The following is a 24917-nucleotide window of genomic DNA, read 5'->3' on the forward strand; positions in this document are numbered from 1 at the left end:
TTATAACCTTTTTCATGCAATGAAAATAGATGTGAGAAGAGCATGTAATAGTTACGCTAAATGTTCATAAGAATATGAAGACACCATAATATTGGTGGGAAAATAAACAAACCAGTTAAGGAAATCATATGTCAGAAAGGTCCGTAAGGATCAAGTAATAGTTAATCAAGTTCCAGATTAAAAACAAACAAACAAACAAAAAAAAACTAACCCAAACCAACCAGCCAACCAAAACCCAAGCATTTATTGGAGAAAAGCTTTTGTGGAGAATATATAATGAATGAGGTGTTCTTGGAATAGATAAAGCGAGAAAAGAGAATGAGTTTGTAATTCACTATACAATTAGGTAAACTGAATACAGAGATTCAGAACTTAGATTTTTAAAACGCTTACCAAAGAGAAATTGAAGTTTCTGGTGCTATTCATGCTTTCTAAGGTAGCAAGTAATTCTTTTACGTCATTTCTACTCAGATCCTGAAGTTCAAACAAATATGATCTCATAAGTTTAAGGAGGAGAAAAAGATATCTTAATCCAATCAATTATCTATATTTATAAACATTTATAAATCACATTTATGGTATGGTTACCGCTCTAAGAATGGCTCTGTAGGTCAGGTTATACAGACTGTTACTTCTGATTCTAGTATCCTACCTCTTCAACTTTCTTCTTCCATCTTCTTCTTTAGATAAAATTTGACTCTATTTGGAAGCTTGCTATAAAAACAAAACAAAACAAAACAAAAAAAACCACCACTCTTAGAAAAAAGTACACCACTCTTAGAACAGAATAAATCACAGAATCACAGAACTGTAGGGGTTGGAAGGGACCTCGAGAGATCACCAGGTCCAACCCCCCTCTCAAAGCAGGCTCCCCAGAGCAGGTTGCACAGGTAGGCGTCCAGACGGGTCTTGAATATCTCCAGAGAAGGAGGCTCCACAACCTCCCTGGGCAGCCTGTTCCAGTGCTCCGTCACCCTCACTATGAAGAAGGTCTTTCTCATATTGGTGTAGAGCTTCCTGTGCTCCATTTTGTGGCCATTGCCCCTTGTTCTGTCCTGTTATAAAAGTAAGAAAATGTTTATTTCAGGTCTAATTTGAGCTGAAGATCCAGTTTAACCTGCACCAACACGATCAGAAATACACCACCGTGTCCAGTAAGGCTATTTGATAGTTTTTTGTCTCCACTTTTTCCCCCCCAAAAATTTATCACTGAATCAAGAAGCAATGTCCAATGACAAACTCAACAAAAGCTAGCATCTTTCCCCAGAAGGTTTTCTTCCCCCTCCCCAACTGTTTGTTTGTTTGTTTGTTTGTTTTCATAGAAAAGCTCGGGGAAAAATAAAAAGTAAAGAAAAAGAAAATTATCTAACAATTCTGCTTATTGATTTTGCATTACAATGATAAAGTGGATCTTATTTTTAGACTACAATGCCAGATTCCTGCCTGAGCAATTTTGTACTTCTTCAAAAATAATCTGAAACAGTGCATGCTTAAGATGAGAACACAGTTGAATGAAAGCAGTTGGGACTGGTCAAACAAGAAGTCAGGGAAGTGTGTCATGGAATGCAGATGGGTAATATTGTGTAATTTCTTACAGAATAATGCACACCCAACAGAGTTATGGACACAGCAACAAGCACTCTAATATTTATGTGTGCGGAAAAGTGTGTATATATGCATAGATATAGTTATGTTTATATTATTTGTGCTAACATGTATCAGTTAATATTATGACGTGAATGGAGTTAAATCCAGCTGGCAACCAGTCATGAGTGGTGTTCCCCAGGGGTCGGTGTTGGGGCCCATCCTCTTTAATATCTTTATTGATGATTTGGGTGGGGGAATTGAGTGCACCCTCAGCATGTTTGCAGGTGACACCAAGTTGGCGAAAGTACCAATCTGCCAGAGGGTAGGAAGGCCCTGCAGATGGACCTGGACAGGTTGGATCAATGGGCAGAGTCCAATGGAATGAGGTTCAACATGGCTAAGTGCCAGGTCCTGCACTTTTGATCACAACAACCCCATGCAACACCACAGGATTGGGGCAGGGTGGCTGGAAAGCTGTGCAGAGGAAAAGGATCTAGGGGTGTTGGTCAGTGCTCACCTGAACATGAGCCAGCAGTGTGCCCAGGTGGCCAAGAAGGCCAACAGCATCCTGGCTTGTATCAGGAATAGTGTACCAGCAGGACCAGGGAGGTGACTGTCCCCCTGTACTCTGCTCTGGTGAGGCCTCACCTCAAGTATTGTGTTTAGTTTTGGGCCCCTCAGTACAAGAAAGACGTCAAGGTCCTGGACCATGTCCAGAGCACGGCTATGAAGCTGGTGAAGGGCCTGGAACACAAGTTGTATGAGGAGTGGCTGAGGGAACTGGGGTTGTTTAGTCTGGAGAAGAGGAGGCTCAGGGGAGGCCTTACTGCTCTCTACAACTACCTGAAAGAAGGTGTGGGGAGCTGGTGGTCAGCCTCTTCTCACAGATAACTAGTGATAAAACTAGAGGGAATGGCCTCAAGCTGTGCCAGAGGAGGTTCAGGTTGGAAATTAAGAGAAATTTCTTCTCAGAATGAGTGGTTAGGAATTGGAACGGGTTGATTCACCAGGGAGGTGGTGGAGTCACTGTCCCTGGGGGTGTTCAAGGAGAGGTTGGACGTGGTGCTTAGGGACATGGTTTAGTAGGTGACATTGGTAGTAGGGGGACGGTTGGACTAGATGATCTTGGAGGTCTTTTCCAACCTTAATTATTATATGATTCTTTGAAATGGAAACTGTTTTCCCAAACCACAGTTCTCTGCAATCCTAGCAAAATCCAATTCTGCATGGAGAGCAATCCAAATTATTTTGAAGTGCCCTTTGAAAACCCCAGAGAGAGAAAGAAAATTCATCTTAAATGCATGGACTAATAAGTATTTAATTAATTTGAAGACGATCAACAGCAAAAGAAGTTGAGAAAAGCAGACAGACTGATTAGAGCACTCATCTATGATATGGTACACCTGGATTCAAGTGATCATAGGGGAAAAAAATCCACAAAACTACCTTTTGACATGTTTCTAGTTTTTAAAACACAGAAAAGAAGCACATTATTTGTTTTTGCCTATCCAAAATGAAGTTTATACTAAACAAAGTTTGATAGAAAGTAAGCTGAGTATTTTCATAGTTAAAGAGCTGGCTTCTCTAGATTAGAATTAGATAAAATCAATGAGTTGTCTGATGAATGTGTATTACCTTTGTAATACTTAGTTATGGTTTTGTTATTTATGAATCTGGCATCTTAGCAGCTTGACAGTTGGCATTGAGATAATTTATTTTCAAACTTGGCATTGGAATACTATGGCTTATTTTTATATTTTTATCATTAAGACATTTTAAAACGGTAATTTAAAAGTCTTATTCCAAAAAGGCATTTAACTAACTTCTCATATTAACCATATATAAATATCCAAGCATATATCTGTGGAAGTAATCAATTATGATTATTTCATGGATGTGTTTTCTGTACTGAAGAATTTTATTAAATGAGGTACAATTATGTACTTTTTCACAAATGAGCTACAGAAAAATGCCATTTAATAAAGAATTGTATAAAGAACTGCTTCAGTGATATTTTTAATAAGCCATGCTAAATAATTTATGCCCATGGTTCATTTAGAACTGTCTAAAGCCGCAATTTTCTTTAATTGATAAGCCTTATGAAATGTGACTTGAAATGACAATATGTCATTTGTTGAGAATTTATAAAATGTCACTTAGTTTTTAATTGCATCTATTCTGTTGCTAGTGATAAAGGGTAGGGATATGACTACAAGTCACATAACAAGAAAAAAACTTTTGTGTATTACTATGAATTTTGTTTTAATTTACACCTGTTTTTATCAGTACTGTTTTAACAGTAATGTAGTAAAATGATCTTTCACATGAAGACCTCTTGGTATAAACTAAACTCGAATAGCCAATTTTGATCATTTAACTTCAGATTACAAATTCCTTTTAAAAAACTGAGTTCTGCTTTTTTTTTTTTTTTGCTTGTCATGCAACAAGCAAGCATTTTTCTTTTGAATAAACATTTTATTAGCTTTTGTTTAAAAAAGGCATATAGGATACAGAACATTGTACTCTTGAAGTCATTTGTATGGAAAGGAGAGGAAAGTCCAATAAAAATGATTGAATGTTCAAAAGATATCTAAACTAATTAAAATAAGGCTCTTTTCTAAAATACTGTTTCTGTTCTTACCCCCATCCTTGGATATCTGTTTAGCAGGGCTTGCTTGTAATAAGATCTAATTTATTTAAAACACAGCTTACCAAAATTACCAGATTGTTATTTTTGGTGAAATGGCTCTAATTTCAAGAAAAGGGAAGATTTTTCATTATGTGCAATGATTCCATAGTGATTCTTTTGATTTCTGTATACATGAACTTGATGGCATGTTTGTTACCTGTTTTATCTAATCTACACATATTTGCAATATATATTTTTTCTGTCAAGTGGTGCAAGCCACATGTATTTGTATGCTTACTTTATATGATGCATGTTGGCTAAATTCAGAGCACTTAATTCCTGACTACTGAGAGATCCAAATGTTTGTAGCTTTACACTTCAAGTAGTCATTTATGCTGATACAAACAGCACTTTGTGAAGTTGCTCACAACTTCAAAATAACCATGAGTGCTTGGAATTAATTACTTGCACATTTTAAAAAGCAATTTGTTAATCACTTAAGAGTTTGTATTGTTGAAGCCTCAGGCATTAGCTACTATAAAATTACTCCAAGCACGGTGATGCGTTAAGATTCTCATGCAATGTCCTAGCTCTCTGTTGTGGTTTAACCCGACCGGCAGCTAAACACCACACAGCCGTTCGCTCACCCTCCCCCGTCCCTCACTGGGATGGGGGAGAGAAACACGAAAATGAAGCCTGTGAGTTGAGATAAAGACAGTTTATTAAGACAGGAAAATAATAATAACAATAGTAATAATAATAATAATGATAATAGTACTACTACTAATAATGTGTGCAAAACAAGTGATGCACAATGCAATTGCTCACCACCCGCTGACCGATGCCCAGCCTATCCCCGAGCAGCCGGCCCCCCCACCCCGGCCAGCCACCCCTATATATTGTTTAGCATGACGTCAGATGGTATGGAATACCCCTTTGGCCAGTTTGGGTCAGCTGTCCTGGGTCTGTCCCCTCCCAGCTCCTGCTGCACCCCCAGCCTGCTCGCTGGCAGGACAGAGCGAGAAGCTGGAAAGTCCTTGGCCTGGTGTAAGCACTGCTCTGCAACAATTAAAACATCAGCATGTTATCAGCGCTCTTCTCATCCTCATCCAAAACATAGCACCCTACCAGCTACTAGGAGGAAAATTAACTCTGTCCTAACTGAAACTAGGCCACTCTCTCAGAATTATCAAATAGAGAAGCCCATGGCCAAGACGTGATCAATGCAAGGAAGCCAGCTAGCTCTCATGCCAGCTCGTGAAACACAGCTCATGTCCGTATAGCCAAACTGTCTAAGTAGTGTGGCCACATCCTGCCTGCCTTAGTTTCAACATTCAACAGTCTGGTTGCCTTAGTCTGGATGCCATCTCTGGGTGAGGAAGCCTCCAGAGTACAGACTTCTGGAACATGGAAACTATGTCAGAGGAAAGACAGATTTCTCTGTGCCAACCTGACTAATGTTCCCTTTCTGTTTCTGAGCTAACTTGGTTTGTTGCAGACCTCTTAGAAATGCTGTTCCTGAATAGGTTAAAAAGCTGTGCATGCCTCTGGGCAGGTATCTGGAGTAGCCTGAGTTCCTCTGGTTTTCATTGGCAATGCACAGTGTATAAATTTAGACTTCGGTATGTGATTGCCCGAAATAATCAACTACATAGCCTTCCTTGTCAGCAGTAAAAATCAAAGCTTTACAGCTCAAAGCTTATTCCAGGGCTCTGCAGCATAAACACTGAGTAGCATTGAAATTACCACTAGCATGTTACTTAATATCAGTATAAACACAGTGGGAGATTGTGTCATTGAGGATGTTGTCATAACAAAATTTAACAGCAAGCAGCCAGTACCAGAGTTATGGCTGACCTAGTAAGTATGTTACACATCTTGCTGTCTACCGTGGATGGGAAAAGCCTGTTTGTTGTCTTTGAAGAGTACAGGTAGAACCTGTACACTTCTATTAACTGGAGCACTTATTCGTATAAGTTTATGGTTCTTAAAATAAATAAATCAATAAACAAGTCCCACAAAGTTATGGAAAAATATGAAAAAGCAGGAAGCCTGGAAAAAAAAAAAAAAAGAGTGTGGAAATCATCAGTTTTTTTTTTGTTGTTGTTGTTTGTTTTTTTTTAATGGTTCACTCAAACTCAGATACTGATGATGACCACACTGGAAATCGATAACGTGCTGTTAGTTTCTGTACTGAAGTATTGGCATATTATGCATCAAGTTAATTTGTTTTTGTTTGCTGGGTTAGATGATGATCTGAAATTAAGTACTTGAAAACTGTGCAGTTTAAAATAAAATGGAAGAAAGTGTAATTTTAGATATTATTGGATAATAAAACTTGATTCTCCTTTCTAATTTCTTATTATATGATTTTTAAATTCTTCTAGTCTTTGCATGTATTATGCTTCAGAAATTTTGACTCTGATCCCTGACTATCCATGAGTTCTTTAAACTTCACTTCCTTTCACCTTTTGTCCAGCAGACGCTCAATGGCTCTTTCAATATACATTGTACTAAAGGCCAGGAACTGAGGGAGGAACAAAAAAAATATCAGGGCCCAGAAAGTAAGACATGAAATTTATTGAAAAGAGAGAAACGCAGCTCTGAGACATTTGTGTGCCAACAAATCATGACACTTAAAAAGCTTGAGGTGGCCAAGGATATATACATTTATTCATGCCAAAGTTTACTTAGCATATAGAAAAAGTGAAGATGACTAATTGAATCACTTCAGCAGTTTTTTCTCATCTTTATAATCAAAGTAATGCTCTGTACAATGCTTAAATGTTAAGAAATTATTCTGCTTCTGCCTTTCTCCCAATTCTCCCTTTAATTTTAGTCTCCTAAAATTAGCTATTTATCCTCTTTTAATAGTCTCCTTTTTAAAATGCCCAACCACAATATTCATCTTCCTTTGATTTAAACGAATCCTTTTTCCTTCAAATCTTTCTTTAAAACTCACTTTCACTGACAGACTTTCAACTGTGATTGAGAGGAGCAGCTCTACTCTTACCTCTATGTTGCCTTAATTGTCTTTTCACTCATTATCCTAAAAAGACTGTAAGTTCCTTGTGCCATGCACCTTGTCAAGCTATTTGTTTTTAAATCACATGCACTTACTAGTACGTAAATACTGTCTAGTGATAATAGCAGTAAGTAGACATGACAAAATGGGTAAAAAAATGGAATGCTTCTCGTCTGATCGTTCACCTATGCAGAAATATTTTAATTAGCATTGTTGTAGCTTTCATAGCCACATTATAACACACTGAAAGCTACTTGATGAGTTTTTAATTTTTTATGCCAATGAATTGCACAGATGACATGTTCATTAATTTTATTTATGTATTTATTTTTGTTAAAATGTGTTTTAATAAGAAAATAAGTCTAAAGCTTTCAATGAAATCTTAGGGGAACAGGAAAGATACAAAAAGTCTGCTCAGTCTTTGGTAACTTATTGACATTCCAGAACAGGAAATTATTTTGCTCTTTAAATTATGAAATTTTATTAATAACTTTAAAAAAGTAAAAACATTACTAGGTGATGATAGGTGACCCTTGGAAAGTCCATCTGGGAACAAAATGTTCTGAATTTATTCACCATGTATAAACATCCTGTTTCAGAACAAATAGCTATAGAATGGCTTATGTGATTTTATTAATGCCTTCTAGTTTAAGACAAGAGTTTAATCTATAAGAATAGTGGTTTTTTTTCCTGCAGTTTTTTTTTAATAGTTACTAAAAAAAATAAAATGTTAGAAAACAAAAGTACAATATTTTTAAAAAAAATCATATCACAGAGAGACTAACTGTATTTCTGTGCCCAGTTCTTAGGCTTCTTCTGTGGATACTTTCACACAACCAAAGTACATTTTCTTCAAATAGTCTCGTACTTGGTGTCTATGCTGAATTTATGCTTGTTTGCAACTTGATTGCCTGTAAAGACTCACCAGCAAGGGGAAAAAAAAAAAAGTCAAAACACAAACCAAAAATCTCTGCAGCTTAAATGCCAGAGAATGTTCTGTTATATTCACCTGGATATAATTTTATGTTTATCCATATTACTGTATGCATCTATTTGTGGGTACTCTATGCACAGCAGAGAAAAGCTTGATTCAGTATGGCAGAAACAGGATGATGTTTCATGTATTTAAAATAAAACTTCACTACTAATCACTATTCTGTTCATCAGCTGAAGGAGCTTGTGGAGGGACACTACGCGGGACAAGCGGAACTATTTCAAGTCCTCACTTTCCTTCAGAGTATGAAAATAATGCTGATTGTACCTGGACCATATTGGCTGAACCAGGAGATACCATTGCTTTGGTCTTTACTGACTTCCAGTTAGAGGAAGGATATGACTTCTTAGAGATCAGTGGAACAGAAGCACCATCTATATGGTAAGTCAAGGATCTTGTAATGATCCCAGTTTCTTTTGTTTTCCTTTGTTGGTGAGTATTTTGAAAAGATATTTAAGGGGAGCTTTTTATTTGCGAATAATGACCATTTTGTTATGAATTTTCCTTTGGTTCCTTTCATCCACCAGAGCTGAAAACAGTTTAATCATCTGCTTCTGCTTCTTTCCAAATCTTCATTCTTCCTCTTCCTTTTCTCCAGCTTTAAGAATTATATTGGTAAGGTATCTTAGTGAGCTTTTACTGATGTTATACATTTGAACTTGGTATGAGAATGTTAACAGATGTTGTATGTTGAACACTGATTTACCATGATATGGTTCTTAGTGAGCAAAATTCAGCCTCACAGAAAAACAGGAATACAGGGAGAGCAAATGGATGTCATCTTATTTTTCTAATCAGGCGTTAATTCAGTCCTCATTCAGTACTCATGTATGCATGTTTTTTTATCTTATGTAGACTCACGTTAAAAATGTTGGCTTAGCAATATTAGAGCTTAGCAATATTAGGGTTTAGTAATTATAATACTGAAACTGCTTTCTCTGTACTAAGCTGATAGTTCTTTTTATCGGAATGGATTAAATTGCGGAACAGTTTGTATTGGGATTTATCTTCAAGCTACATATACAGGCTTTGTATTTTTTTCATCTCTGAGAAGAATGTCTTGTGTTTGACATATGTGCCATTGCTATAAAATGTAGCCTTGAAAAAAACAAACAAACAAACAAAAAAAACAAACCACACACACACACAGACCTGCTACTCACAGATGGCTGATGGATATTATCTTCAGAATGCCCTTTCTGGAGATCTGATGCAATCTCACTCTTATTTTAACGTCATGACTCACTAAGCAATGCAATATATTTTGTGAAGCTCTACACAGCATCTGATCTGTTAAAAAACTCTATCAAATAAAAAAGTGCAGAAATCATTCCTGTCAAATATATAAAGACTTTGTTTTGGGGATGCTCCTGGATCTCTGTCACAAGATTACTCTCCCACATTTCCACACAACCAAGAGTTGTATAACAGCAGTCACTGAAGTAGTTTTGTATCAGATTAGGTGCTCATATCTGACTGTCTGAAATTCAATGTGTGGCAACCTACTTGTTTTTCTCTCATGCACAAACACGCACCTTATTCATCAATTGCATTTTTTTTGTTGTTATTGTCTGTTCTGAGGAGCAGAAATTGAAATGCGTAAAGGAAAGAGCTGTCCGTTCAGTTTTGTGTGACAGGCTCTAATAGATACCTAACAACGCAATTGTAACTTCATTGCAAGAAATCAACTGTTACTGAACTTGATAATATAAATGAATGAATAATTTTACATTCTATGATTCTATGATCCCTATGATTTATAGACAATCACATATACATATCCATTATCCAGAAGATTTTTCATAACGGATGATGTAGAAGAATAATTAGAAAGCAAAGGATGCATATTCTGCATTGATCTCATATGATATTGATCAGTGCTACTGTTGGAAATCAGAACTATAATAAGAGTCTTCTTTCTCCTAGAATTCAGTCTGAACATTTTTGTCTTGTTCCCCGATACTAGCTTTTTGATTGGAAACATTTTTTAGAAGCTAAACATTATTACGAAAAATTAAGGATTTATTATATGTTCCTAGGATCATTACTAAAAGTTTGAAGAAGCTATGAGAAGTTTTTTAAGAAATATTTAAAGGGTTATTGGATAATTTGGAACGAAGCTACACATTCAGCTATATTTAAATCAGAATGGTTACCATAGCGACATTAGAGACATGCTAAATGTAGTGCATGTTGTAATCTATTAAAATCAGCTGTGCTCTGTGCTTTAATGTGAAATTGTTCCATACTTAAAACTAATGGTCTAGAGGTGTTTCATCTTAAAATATGACTTTTTTTTTTTTCACTGCTCCCTTTTATTGTATCTGGCATCATGTCAACAAATTCCTGCAGTAATTCTGTGTTAGAAGGCACATATTCTGTTAGCATGAATTGGTAATTATGATTGTTCTACTTGCTGGAGAATAGGCCAAGTATTTTCCTTTTGAAAAGCATAGAAACATGGCATTGCAAAAGTTAGAAAGAGTAAGAAAATAAAGAAAAAAAGATCAAATTAGTGATTCTTTAGTGATCTTAGTATGTAATACAATTACCCTTTGCAGATAGGTTATAGGCAAGGTTATAAGCAGTTCTAGTAGGATTACAGTAAAAAATGGATGGACTTCTAATAAACAATTAAGTGAAGTGGTGGAAATGCTAGAACAAGTAGAATCTGCATGCTGAGGAAAAATAATTTGATGTATCTATAAAATATTATATTTATTATATTATATGCCTCACATATTTCTAAACCTTGAAGATGTTCAGTCAGTTTCCATGTTATACAGCTGATTGTAGGTTTGTATTCCAAAGCACTGAAAAAGAACAATGAGTTTTGTTTTTTGTTTTTTTGTTTTTTTAATCTTTTTTTACTCATGAAAGATTATTTGAAAATCATGCATGCAATCCATCCTGATGGTATTAGTTTATAAAAGATTCAAGTGACATTACCTCACTATTAATTTTATGTCCATGATACAATTAGAGTGTCCAAAGTTATTAAAGTTTTTTGTCTAAGTAAAGTGCAGTTATGTAGGTCTGGGTCTTGAATGGATGTTCACATATAGATGAACACATTTTTCTTCCTGCTTTGAATCAATATGACTGTCAACAGGCTTAAAAAGATGAACGTTAGTGTTTGCAAAATGAATGTGAAGCAGGTAGAACAGATTTTTTAATCTGTGGAGGAAGTAAAAGTATTATTAGAATGTAGATGAAAGAAACCTTTTAGAATTTGAATCACTTGCTTAATTTGCTATTATATAAAGGAGCTTGAGATGTAAAACATGTTTATCTTGAGTTGGTAAGCTCTCGTTTGCAATGCCAAGAAGAGTACTTCTGGGAGCATATCAGAAAAACTGTTTATTGGTATGTCTGGAGTACATCTCAAAGTCCATCAATTGTCTGAATTTTTGAAAAATCTGAAGGGCTCCTCTGTGGTTTATTATTAGAACTAAAATAAAATTCTTATTTACATGATTTTCGTAAATTAAATCTCTCTTTTAAATACTTTCAAACATGTCTCTTTAGATTCCAGCTAAAGTTATATGCTATTTAAAATTAAATCAAGGTTAGATCTAGAGATAGCATTAAGAAGTGCCTAAAATGATGTAAGATCAGAAATATATCACTCGGGGAAAACCTCTCAATGACTCTTCCCAAAGACTGCCCCTCAAGACTGATATACGTATGTACATATATATTTAATTTGGACTGAGTATTTTCAGGTGAGGTAAAGCAATTCACATGGCCATAGATAAGTCAGACACAGGCTTTTCCAAGAAAGTATGTCTTTGCCATAATTTTTGCAAAATTAGAAACGTATTTCACAAAAAAAATATCTCTGATATTGCAATTTGCATGAAAGGTGATTATGATGATAAGAAACATTCTGCAATTACTACTTTTGAACTTGAAATCTTAATATTGAAACTATTTTGTTCTAATTCTTTCTCATTTACCTTACTAATATTATCTGACTGCTTCCACTTAGACCCAAAAAATTACTATGCTTTTTTTTCCCCCCCAATTTTTGCTAATAGAAGAGAATGAATTACACTTCATACATTATGTTAGTCCAAATTAATTTTCTAATACTATTTAAAAATACCTTTAGGATTATTCTGACTTCCTTATAAATCACTTCAAATCTTAGTGAAAGGCCATAAAAATGAATGTGAATGTGAGAGCGATTTGGAAGCAACAGTAATGAATTGCTATATACTTGGCATATGGTTTGACATAAGTAGCTGGAGTCATCTGAAACCCTCTTCTTGTTTCTGTGTAACGAATTAACTCTTGTAACTACTGGGTCATAATAGTAATTTGTGTTTCTTAAATACATACACCAGTACAAGCTCTTAGATACAGTTCAAATCAGTAGCATTCCAATCTATGTATTTCCAGTCTTGTTTATAGAGATCTGTCTTAATCTTTCCATCTGTATTGTGAGAAGTCTATAACAAAGTAATGCATGAAAATATCGAGTGGAGTAAATCACCTTTTTAATAGATACCCATGGAAGCAGATCCATACGTATGAACTGAATAGTTATCTCAGAATTATATGATTATACAGCTGAAGAGCACCATCTATTGGCTTACTGTGAAAAAGTTGCTTGTGGATGCACTTCCATTAAAGTTGTTGTTACACACCAGACAATGGTTCTGGATGCACCCTTGAGAATATAGGTCTCTATTTATTTTCTTTTCCTTTTCCAACAAACAAGAAAGGATGTTCCGTGACCATGGAACAAGAGGAAGACAATCAGATTCCAACTTTTTTGCTTTAGAATACTGTTAGATTACTTTATTTGAATCAATTTATTTATTTTAGCCTCTTTGAAGAGCTGCTGCCAGACATCCCTGTTTGTCACCAATGAAACTCTACTGAAACTGCAAAGCCATTTGTTTATATTGGAGATGCTAGTAAACAGTTATCTTGTTACCTGCTAGTTTTAGGAAGCTCTTACCTTTCTCTAGGTTTTAACTCAATTTTCTTTTACCTGTTTTGGTCAGGAAAATTGGTCCTGTAAATATAGTCTTCTGTACTTGATAACCTGTCCATCTGATCTGCAATGAACGTTTCATTCTCATATAAAAGAAAAAGAAGTTGCATACTTACCCTTGAATTCTATAATTCTATTAACTTCCACATTGCAAAGTTCCCAGTTGTTCTTTCTCTCTCTCTCTCTCTACATATATACTTTTAGTCTACCACATTTGAAAATCAGCAGTAATGCTGTTTAGTACTTGAAATCTCTGTTTCAAAAGTATATAGGAATGCTAAATACTTTTTTAACTGTCTTGACATAGAAGATAATACTGTTCCAAAAAGCCAAGATACATTGGAAGGACAAAGACACTTTTAAGATGAGCAAGAAAGGTAGTATATGTATTTGTATGAAGAACCTTATGAGACTAAAAAATGCAGTGAGCATGATGGAATATGAAACATTTGCAATTAATAATGTTTCCTTCCCCGATTTGAATTAAAGTTATGTTCATGAAACATGACAGTATATTTATACTAACTGATTTCTTCCATACATCATTTGTTCAGAATCCTGTACCAGCACACATATTCATTAGGCATATTGCACGTATTACTGACATTAAATGACAGAATCCCCAAAGTAATAGGGCAAGTTCCATGTCTCTTTTAAAGACTCCCTTCCCTTTCCCTCCTTCCAGAATTTTCTGATTCTACACCCTCCTTCAGCATTTGCTGCCATAATCAAACTTCTAAGCTTAAAATCTGGTAAAATTTATCCCAAATAAGCACTGACACATTCTAGTCAATCTCCTATTCCTGTTGTTTTTTAGTAGATTAAGGTTTTAAAATCATACTCTGCCCCCTTAAAAACAAAACAAAACAAAAACAGGGGGGAAAAAAGAAAAAAAAGGAAGAAAGGAGAATAAAGACAAAAAGAAAAAAAAAAGAAAAGAAGAAACTCAGCCATGTGATATTGTCATAGTCAAAATGATGTATAAGCAGTTTGCAAATATTGTGCTGAACTTTACTGCCTCTGCAGATCTGTAGTCTTGGAGTGAATGTCTCATTGGTCTCAGAATTGCTAAACAGTCTTTGAAAGGATTATCCCACTAACAGATTAGGGGATTTGGAAGGAAAGTAACTACAGCGTTTTGCATAGAAGGCATTTATGGCACCTTTGCCACTAAACTGGGAAACCAGACAACTGATATCCTCTAGTTCTTAAAATATTGCTTTCCAGAATCTTTTAAGATTCCCTGAGGGGGAAATAACATGTTTTAACTCAGTATCTATATCCAATTCTTTGGCATACCAGTTGCTATATCCAAATATATGCAGATAAACAGTTTTTTCACTCCTACGATTCTCCCATAATAATTATTAATAAGCTCATCTCATCAGTGATGTATCTTGTACTTTGCTATATTTATCAAAATCATCATGTTCCAAAATGGATTTTCTGCAGGCATTCAAATGCTTGCTTGAAAGAATGAATTATCCACAGTTCTAAGTATATTGCTAGCAGACTTGAGAAAATATAGTGAACACTGCTCTTTGTCTTTGGAGTCTGTCTTTGGAGTCTGAGCCTGCCAGAGTTCAAGAAGTGTTTGGACAACACTCTCAGACATATGGTCTGATTTTCGGGTGGTCTTGTGTGGAGCCAGGAGTTGGACTCGATGATCCTTGTGGGTCCCTTCCACTATTCTATGATTATATGAAACCAAAACACAATGTAGATGAGAGGTAGTGAACTGTGTCTCCCTTTAGCATTTCCATAGGAGGAAAGATGAAAAATGGAATATAAAAAATACTATGGAAAATAAAGCAAAGCTGCAAAGAAATTCTTATTTTAAGACAAACTGTTTTTTATTTACTTTTCCCCATTCTAGATGTTGTCTTCCTTTCCCTTTCAGCATCCTGAAGGTATTTTTATTTATTTACTGACTCTAAATTGTTTCAGATACAATAAAAAGTGTGTGGATTTTTTTTGTTGTTTGTTTGTTTTATTGTGATTATTATAGTGTGTATTAAATACTATAGGGTAATTTATATGAGGACATGAGCTTTGCTGGTCACAGTGAGGCAGATTCAGATTCTAATTGAATAATGAAGACAAAGCCAAAGAGTATCAAGAGTAACAACTCAAAAATAAGCTGAAATATAAGACCTGAATTTGTACGTGATCTCTGAATTCCTGGCACTGCACTGGAAAAGGTGGAAGTAATCAGGGCTTTGAGTGGGGAAGCTGGGAGACAAAAGTGAATCTAACATGAGAAGAGTTTTGTTTGGGTAGATTGGGGGATAGCTTGACGGATTTTAAAGAGCTGGTAAAGTTTTGGAAACAGCTTCAGGATGGGGTGAGGGGCGTCTGGGAAATCTGAACTTCAGAGTAGCAGTGATGAGAATTTGGGGCAGTAGGTCAGATGAGCCTTTGCAGGGTGCCACCCCAAATGTACCTGGGAGGTGCACTCAAGTCAGCGCTACCACCTGCACAGAGTGAGCAAAAACTTCCTAAGCACACAGGAAAACCACCATCACTAATCACCACATTGATACAGCAGGCATATCCTCTCTCCTTTCCTCTTCCCCCAGAACAGGAATTTCTTGGTACATTTTCCTCTGCTGTGCAGGACAGCAGTGAAGTCTGGCCTGCCCTCTTCTTTCCTGTTAAATATTTGGTAGCCTTATCAGCATCCTGTGATTTTTTCACCAGATACTTGTCTATGTAATGATGGCAAGTGATGAAATATGTATGTAGTTCTTTTGAGCTTTAGGTAGAAATGTAACAAAACACTATAACATTCATTTTGGACAGCAGCTTTACTTTGCATTGTGTTTTGATCTTGTGTTCAGAGATAGATGTGATGGAAATAATCTGATTTAAAAAAAGGTAGAGTTCTGATGCAAAGGCAATTTTTTAAGGCCCTGTTAATAAAGCTGCTTAGATTATGGTAATGTATCATATAGAAATCTTGAAAAAGTTATTACCTTTGTGTTTAAATAAAGAATATCTGAAATGCATTGCTTTATCTTTTATAATATCTTCATCCTAAATATTATACATATGTATATTAATAACTGTATAGATAAAAGTATCAGCAGCTTTTGTAGAGATTCTTAGCCTAAAACAGAGGGTGGTGAATTAACTTGATGTTAGCATTAGTGACTGTAAACTATCTCTTGCCTGTGTTATCTGTACAGACACAGAGACTGCTTAGCTGTTAACACCAGCATGTAAACGGTGTATGAAGTGGGAAGTACAGAAGCAATAAATTGATGCTTAATTCACAACACTATTGCTTTCTTTGCACCTATTAATTTACAGCCTACTGTGCTGAAGAGGTATAAAGGCTTAATTCATAGCACATCACAGACTGACAGGAATACGAGTGAGAGAACTCACTTAAGGAAACACTATGACCTACAGTATAATTTTCCACCACATTTAAGATAACATAAAAAGCACTAGATTTTTAAAATTAAGTATGTGAACAAGGTTTAAATACATTAACAGAAAGCTTGGATTGCTTACCAACAAAATACCACTAGCATTACTATCTTTCTAAACAAGCTGTCTAACCCTGGAGACTCAACATGCACCTAAAATTTCCTTCTACTGCATCTATTGTATAGTTCTAAAATATGCATAAGGGTAGCCTAGTTTTCTTGCAAAATCCTTGACAGTAAAATCAGGAAAATACATTCTAATGATGAAACAGCTTATGTCAGTATATTCAGGCAATGTTAGAAGCTTTTCTTAGAGATATGTATGGATCATTTTGTTTCTTACTTTTAGGCAGTACCTACATGGTACAGTCAGCTTCAAGTGTAGCATCTTAGTAAGACAAAATCCACAGATATTTTGACTTCTTGAAATTGAGATTTTCCTTCCCCCCCCCCCCCGTTTTTGCCATATAGTCCTACCAGGGATTCTAGATCGATTTACAATTACATTGATTATGAAATATATGTATACTCCATTATGTTTCCCCATAAAATATTCTGGAACTGAAGCTGGGGCTGGATATCTTATACCATATAACTGGATATAACTGGAGTTGATTAATTTATAGACGGAGTTGGGCCTGTGTGAACTTCATGAGGTTCAACAAGGCCAAGTGTAAGGTCCTGCATCTGGGTGGAGGCAATCCTAAGCACAAATACAGGCTGGGTGGGGAAGGATTGAGAGCAGCCCTGAGGAGAAGGACCTGGGCGTGTTGGTTGACGAAAATCTCCACATGAGCTGGCAATGTGTGCTTGCAGCCCAGAAGGCCAACCGTATCTTGGGCTGCATCAAAAGAAGCATGGCCAGCAGGTCAAGGGAGGTGATTCTCTCCCTCTACTCTGCTCTCATGAGACCCACTTGGAGTACTGCATTCAGCTCTGGGGCCCCCAGCACAAGAAGGACATGGATGTATTAGAACAAGTCCAGAGGAGGGCCATGAAGATGGTCAAGGGGTTGGAGCACCTCTCCTGCAAAGACAGGCTGAGGGAGCTGGGGTTGTTCAGCCTGGAGAAGAGAAGGCTCTGGGGAGACCTTATAGCGGCCTTCCAGTACCTAGAGGGGGCCTACAGGAAAGCTGGGGGGGACTCTTTGTATGTGAGGGTAGTGAGAGGACAAGGGGGAATGGCTTGAGAGAGGGGAGATTTAGGTTAGCTATAAGGAGGAAATTCTTTACTGTGAGGGTGGTGAGGCACTGGCACAGGTTGCCCAGAGAAGCTGTGGATGCCCCATCCCTGGAAGTGTTCAAGGCCAGGCTGGATGGGGCTTTGAGCAACCTGTTCTGGTGGGAGGTGTCCCTGCCCATGGCAGGGGGCTTGGAACTAGATGATCTTTAAGGTCCCTTCCAACCCAAGCCATTCTATGATTCTTTGATTCTATGATGGGGTTCAGTAACTTCAACTGACGTGTAAACCTCAGTTTAACCTGTGTAGTTACATTGTCACACTAATCTACGGTTGTCTTTTTTAGCTGACTGACAGGAAGGCATTTTGGTTTACAAAATTCACTCAAGCAAGTAGAATATACTATAGCAGAGCATATATGCAGATTTGTTGGAGTGTTATTTGTCATCTTTCTGTGTACATAAAAATATTATTGATATTACAAAACTGAGCATTCTAAAATCAAGAATGGCATCTTTAGTTTGACCCACTTGTACATAAGTTTGACATGGGTTTTTAATTATGCTATCAAATGCTCCTATTTCTCACCATGTTCAGAGACTGAATTACTGTCATGTATTTAAAGAGACTCTAGTCAGTAGGACCATTGCTTCATATGTTGAAATGGGAGGTTGAGTGCCTTATCCATGATATTAAAGGAAAAGAGAATAACGTTTCATGATAAAAACAGAATACCGCTTTAAAAGCTAGGTCATACATACACTTTATCCACAGTGTTGTTTCTGTTAACAAATCTCTTCATACAAAATTTCTGCAGGTTTTTGCTAACATTGTTGCAATTATTTCTGGTACAGCTAGATTCAGCTCCTTTAGTTCTTTCAACTGCAACTAGAGCCAAGGAGAGCTTGAAGAGAGCAAACAGAATACCTGGTGGTCAAGGCTGATTTTTTTTTTTTTTTCTCTTGGGACTGAGTATTGTATCAAATTAACATTAGATTAGTAGTCTTTCTAATACTAGTTTATCTTTCTTGTATTGTAAGAAAAAATAGTAGTTGTAGAAGTAATAATGGTATTAGTAGCAGTAAAACAGTAAATCTTCTAACATTATGCAAACACAAAAGATGGTTGGAGGTTCAGACATATTGTAAGGGAGCACATTTAAAGATAGATAAATATTTTACTTTTTCTTCATTCATTATTTATGGACATTTTTAAAATTTAGTTTCAGTCTTTTTTAACCTGATGAATTCATCTTTTCTTTAAATGAAAGATAATTTGAATAATGCTACTTAAACCCCCACTATTTGCGACTTGAATATTTTCCTAGCAGTTGTACCTCAGGAATCAGTTGAGAGTTTTTCTCCTATAAACTGCCTAATATCAGCAATTTTCACAGCAGACTGAAGGCTGCATCTCAGTTTCAGAGACTGAAAACAATACTTGTCTAGAACTTTATCATGGATCTAGCACTTTAGGCCAGAAATAAAATAAAATAAAATAAAATAAAATAAAGAATAAAAAAAGCCTTACTTTATCTACCTTGAGAGAACTGTCATTTTTGGTAGAATATAGTGTGCAACTTTTGTAAATTAAAAAGTAAAGTAAATAACTTTTCTATGGAAGTTTCCTATGGAAGCTTCTAAAGACTTATTTTTATTTTATTTTATTTTATTTTATTTTATTTTATTTTATTTTATTTTATTTTATTTTATTTTATTTTATTTTATTTTATTTTTTTAGAAAAATCATAGAATCATTAAGGGTGGAAAAGACCTCCAAGATCATCTGGTCCAACCATCACCCTACCACCAATATTACCCACTAAACCATGTCCCTAAGCACCAGGTCCAACTTTTTCTTAAACACCCCCAGAGACGGTGACTCCACCACCTCCCTGGCCAACCCTTTCCATTATCTGACTGCTCTTTCTGAAAAGAAATGTCTCCTAATTTCCAGCCTGAACCTCCCCTGGTGCAACTTGAGGCCATTCCCTCTAGTCCTATCACTGGTTATCTGCGAGAAGAGGCCAACCCCCAGCTCCCCACAACTTCCTTTCAGGTAGTTGTAGAGAGAAAAAATAAAATGTGAAAGCATTAAAATCACCATTATTTTCTTTTTCTGAGGTCCAAACTGTAGTTTAGTGTATGTAGCAAGGTTATGCTTTAGAAGTGTTTAAAGGATGATAAAATGTCCTTTTGATATTATTTCTTAAGGTGTTTGGACAAGTGCTACCTACTGAGATTATTCCCAGTATTCCTATTCATTGCTCTTTTGTTCAACCATGATGGGTACTGAAAAAGGTCTTATGAAAATATGCTGGAAGAAAAATGGAAGGAAGAGTATAGAATTTCTTCTGTAGATCCCATGCAGCCTATGTATGAAGTGGATAGAAGAGACTTCAAAATACTCTATGCCTATATATAAAACATTCATGGGCAGTGAATTTTGTTCCAATCCAATTATGTATTTCTGTCATATGAATTAGCTTAATGGTAAACTGACAAATTGAAAACTGAGGCCAAGAATTCAATTGGTGTGAAAACTGTTTATGCTTATAACCTCAGAAGTGATAGCAGAGGAGGATGATACGTTCATTTAAATCCCTATGATATGGTTCGTAGTACAGTATTATAATGAACAGTTGTTAAGTGTATAAGAGAGCTGTATGTAAAACAGCACTAGACCAAAACTAGAACACAAATCAGATGGCGCTCACAAGTTTCAAAGGATCTTTGAAAACTAGATAGGTTGTTAAAAAAGAATGACAAAAATGATTCAAGAGTGGATGTTTATCTCATCAGAAAGCAGTTTCAACATTAAAGGTCCATGTGGAGAATATACTGGATCATACTTATCTAAACTAACAAAGGAAGGTATAAGAAAGACTAAGAACCAGAATCTGTACTGGCTGGATTGCAAGGAGGAATGGATTTATTACGTTTTTTATCGTATTTTGAATTGGTGTTGAATTCTGTCTTCTCATTTCTTAAAATTGACATTGGATGTCTTTGGTTTGTGCTTTGATCAGGTGTAAATTATTATGTACAGCCAAGGGGTGACAACAGGATTTCCAGTTTTAAGATATAGAACCTAGATCTAAAGACTGAATATATGGGAAGACTTTATTCTACCAGTTCTTTTTGTATCTTCCTTGTTGTAAAAAGAAACTTAGAAGCAGTGAATCTTGTATTTAGCACTGAAAGTGCTATTCCATAACTTAGCAGTATTTACTAGGAGAGTTTCTCAAGTTGAGGATTTCAGCTCTTGTGCAGAGGGCAACTATCAAGAGAAATCTTGGTTTCTTGGAAACTGATGTACAGGTTTTCACAATAAATATTTAGAATGAACACACTGCCCCTGGGTAGCAATATGGTAATAGAAAACATGGGTAATGTGTTTACTTCAGCTGCTATATTTGAAAGCAATCCTGTGCACTCCCATTGGGTTAGATGAAGCTCTTAAAAATGTTAATTTCTCAGTGTACAGAAAGTGGCAGTAAACCTCTGCAAATCTATATAGATTTGAGAGCTGAATTAATAAGTTTTATGTATATTTGAGATTTATCAACATTTTTTTAATGGTACTGTCAGTTTTTAAGACACACCAAAATGACTTGGAATAAAAAAATAAGTTGTGATCTTCTATATTGGGAGATTCTAAAGTCACTGTCAAATTTTAGACACTAATCACCAATTTTGTAACAAAAGATGATGTGTCCTTTTGGAAAGAATAAAGATTTAAATATATTTTTCAGAAGACTGAAAAGAAAGATTTTTATATATATATATATATCAAATTGTCTTGAAGATTTTGCAGTTTTTGATTATTTCAGAAACTTTTACTTTTCAGAAATTAGAACAGCTTTCTGTTTATTCAAAGTAAAGTATATAGCATAGTAGTATTATTCCATTATAAAGTCTTTATGCAGCTGGGTTGCACTTTTTTCTTGGGCTTTTCTTATTAAGAACCTGATATATGAAACATAGCGACTGTTGGTAGAAACATGGACAAGTTATCTCTTGTCATTATTCTAGAATTACTACTGTTTCTAATAACAAACCAAACTACATGATGTCTGTGTGAGTTTCTGATGCAGAAATAATGACCTTTTTTTAAGATTTCATGATCTAACAAATTCAGGCAACAGATATGAAATTCAAAATTAGAAACAATACATTTTCGTCGTAATAATCAACTGTGACCTGTGTAAAATAAACCATAAAACTTCTCTGTTTGAGCATATTTTCTCCCAGAAAAATCAAACCTGTCCTTGATTTACAGTTCTTCAGTCCTTCAGAATCTTTTGTGATGTGTTCCAATGGTTCATTATCCTTATTTTTAAAATCAAACAGCTGATTTCTTGTCTTGCGTACAGGTAGTTTCACATATCAGCCATAACATGTTTTTCTGTCTTTCTCTACAAGACTGAAGAGCTGTTATCAAACTTCAGTTCTTCGTAAGTATTTATAAACTGCCACCAAATAATCTCACAACTTTCTCTTTGGTAGTATAAATAGATAATTTTTGAGTCCTTCACAAAACAACAACTCTTGAATTTTCTTCAGACCCTCTGCAACTTACAATATGTTCTTCAATCACAAACTATACTTGTGAAATTGAAAAGAACAGTACAGTAGCAGACATTTGCTTGTTATTTTTTTTTCCATTGGAACACAAGGTCATGTTAAGCAGATTATCCATTTGTCTACGTGTCAATAGTTGGAGTGATTTTCATTTGTTTGTTTGTTTTGTGGTGTAGACATGTCCTGGGAGATAGCTCAACAATTTTGCTCAGATGAAAACTGATCTAACTGATCTAACTGATCTAAAATAGAGAAGTAGCACGGATATAATATGATGTGAGGTGGTGTTTTCTATGGGTTTAGCAAATTGCAGCTGGCTAATCTTCCCTCCTGCCATCCCAGGTCTATGAGTGCCACATCATCTCTCATGATCAGGCATTATTAGGAATTTTAACAAAAATAGAAGAGGAGATCTATGCAATGAATACTGTGAAAACTGCTCTCCTCTGAGACAGGTGGCTGAGCCCTCTAGTAAACAGAGCCCAAGGACACCCCTGCATTGGGATACACTTCTGTAGACCACCCTTTGTGAAAGGTACCTTTGAGAGCACATGCCTTTTTTTCCCTTTCTGGGATGTGTTTTTAAGATTTTGTTCTGGGATTTTTTATTTTTTTTTTATTTTTTTTTCCTGAGAATTTTGTTCTGTTTTGTTCCCTGCACCTTAATATTTACCATCTTAAAGCAAGACTAGCAGTCCTTCAGAGCATTACCAGGCCTGTAAAAGAGTAAGAAATGAAGGAAAATAAATCAAGAGCGCAGCCTTGCAGAACCTCACAGAAAATGAAAGAAAAAGACTTTTCCAGACCATGAGTAAGTAGCAAATAGAGAGGTAGGAAAGTACACTATGGCATGTTTTCCTGACCTCAATGTTAAACAGAAGCATTCTGTCTTCAGAGAACTTTCCCTGAGGCACTAGAGATCTGATGGAGATTTGACTAATTTTGTGGCTGGGAGGCTGTCAGGCCCCGTGTATAGCAAGGAGTTGTCTCTTCACTGTGGTAACTTATGCAGAGATACTTATATTCAAAGCATTTAGGTTTCATGCAGACATCCAGTTCTATACAGGCAGGTATTGCCCATTTGCAAAAGCTGTGTGTGTTCCTTTATGTTGAACTGAAAAGTGCCAGTATATCTGTTTGTGCTCCTATGCTGCTTAGTTTAAGAATATTTAACCTGAAAAAAAAAACAATCATATAAAATATATAGTACAGTGTGTATGGATATACTGGATTTCGTTACCTGCAGCTGGAAAATTATTTTGAAATTTTTAATTGCTAGTTTTGGTGCGTAACATGGTGAAACAAAATACAAAGGAATACATGGTCAACATGGATTTACCTAGTTTATATTGTAAAGAAAAATAAACTCTGAAAATATGCTGTGACTACTAATATTTTTTAGCAATAATATTGTTCATCTGTTTTCTTTTATATAATCTCTAATCTGAAGTAGCTTCATATAAAGAATGAAGCCAATGATTTTACCAGTTGGAGGACTTTGCTTCAGTGAGGGTTGTAGGAGGTACTAAGCCTGATTTATTGGACAAGCTGTACAAGGTCCAAAAACTTCAGAGAGTGTGTAGAAAGTAAATTTTGAAAAATAGGGTATGAAAAATTAATGAACAAATAATAACTTTTATTCCCAGCATGTTACTAGAAATAGAATACATCTGTCCCACCCAGCAGCTGCATCACATAGAAGATCTTGAGAGTGCTTGTAGGGGTGAGGAGAATGTAAATCACAATTTGAACGGTAAAAAAATAGGCAGAGTCAGAAATACACTCAGTAAATATATGAAATACGTCTAAATAAAATATTGTGGGATATTTTTATTCAATTATAACAAAATAATGTAAATTTAAAAATTGTGCACTTTATAAATTACCTTATTTTTTAATATATTCCTATGATGAAAGATCAATACAGAAAGTATGTGTAGTGTTTTCAGAGCAGACACAAATATGCCAGCATCTTACCGCATTTCCAAGATGCCAGCATCTTGGAGGCATTTCCAGTAAAATTAGAGAGAAATTAAACATTTCTTTGCTCAATGGAATCAAACATAATTATTGATAAAACAGATGTACCATGTATCTTTATTTCTAATATTCCTAATCTATTATTTTCTGAATTTTCTCATTGGATAATAGTACTGCTGAAGTGATCATGCTGAAAAACAACCCATGTAAACTTTAATTCAAAGCCATATGTCCTCATTTACTAACACAAACTAGTGTTTATTTTATTGAAAGCATTCTTTTAAAAGTACTCTTTAAAATGATTTTTTTTTTTCATATAACACTGAGATCCCCATCCACTTTCTAATTACTGTGTTGAATAATTAGTTTTAGGTCCACCACAGTAAAATAGTGTTTGTTGTGCTTATTTTATTTTAGCTGTTGATGACTTTATTCACAAAGAATACTATGAAGATCTCTGCTATCTTGGTTGTTCATTTTTTTAATTTCTTTTAATTAGTA

The 24917-nt window shown here is 35.5% G+C and overlaps 1 protein-coding gene across 12 annotated transcripts in view; it reads left to right on the forward strand.

Moving 5' to 3' along the window:
- Positions 1 to 24917, forward strand: part of CSMD1 (CUB and Sushi multiple domains 1) — a 1150108-nt gene that overhangs the window by 580927 nt on the left and 544264 nt on the right. For all 12 annotated transcript variants that reach the window (XM_080586628.1, XM_080586632.1, XM_080586634.1 and 9 more), the window contains one exon: positions 8409 to 8616. In XM_080586628.1, the coding sequence (XP_080442754.1) occupies positions 8409 to 8616 (208 nt within the window). The remainder of the gene's footprint in view (positions 1 to 8408; positions 8617 to 24917) is intronic.

Source organism: Anser brachyrhynchus (assembly GCF_964034855.1).
Source record: "Anser brachyrhynchus genome assembly, chromosome: 3".
NCBI lineage: Eukaryota > Metazoa > Chordata > Aves > Anseriformes > Anatidae > Anser > Anser brachyrhynchus.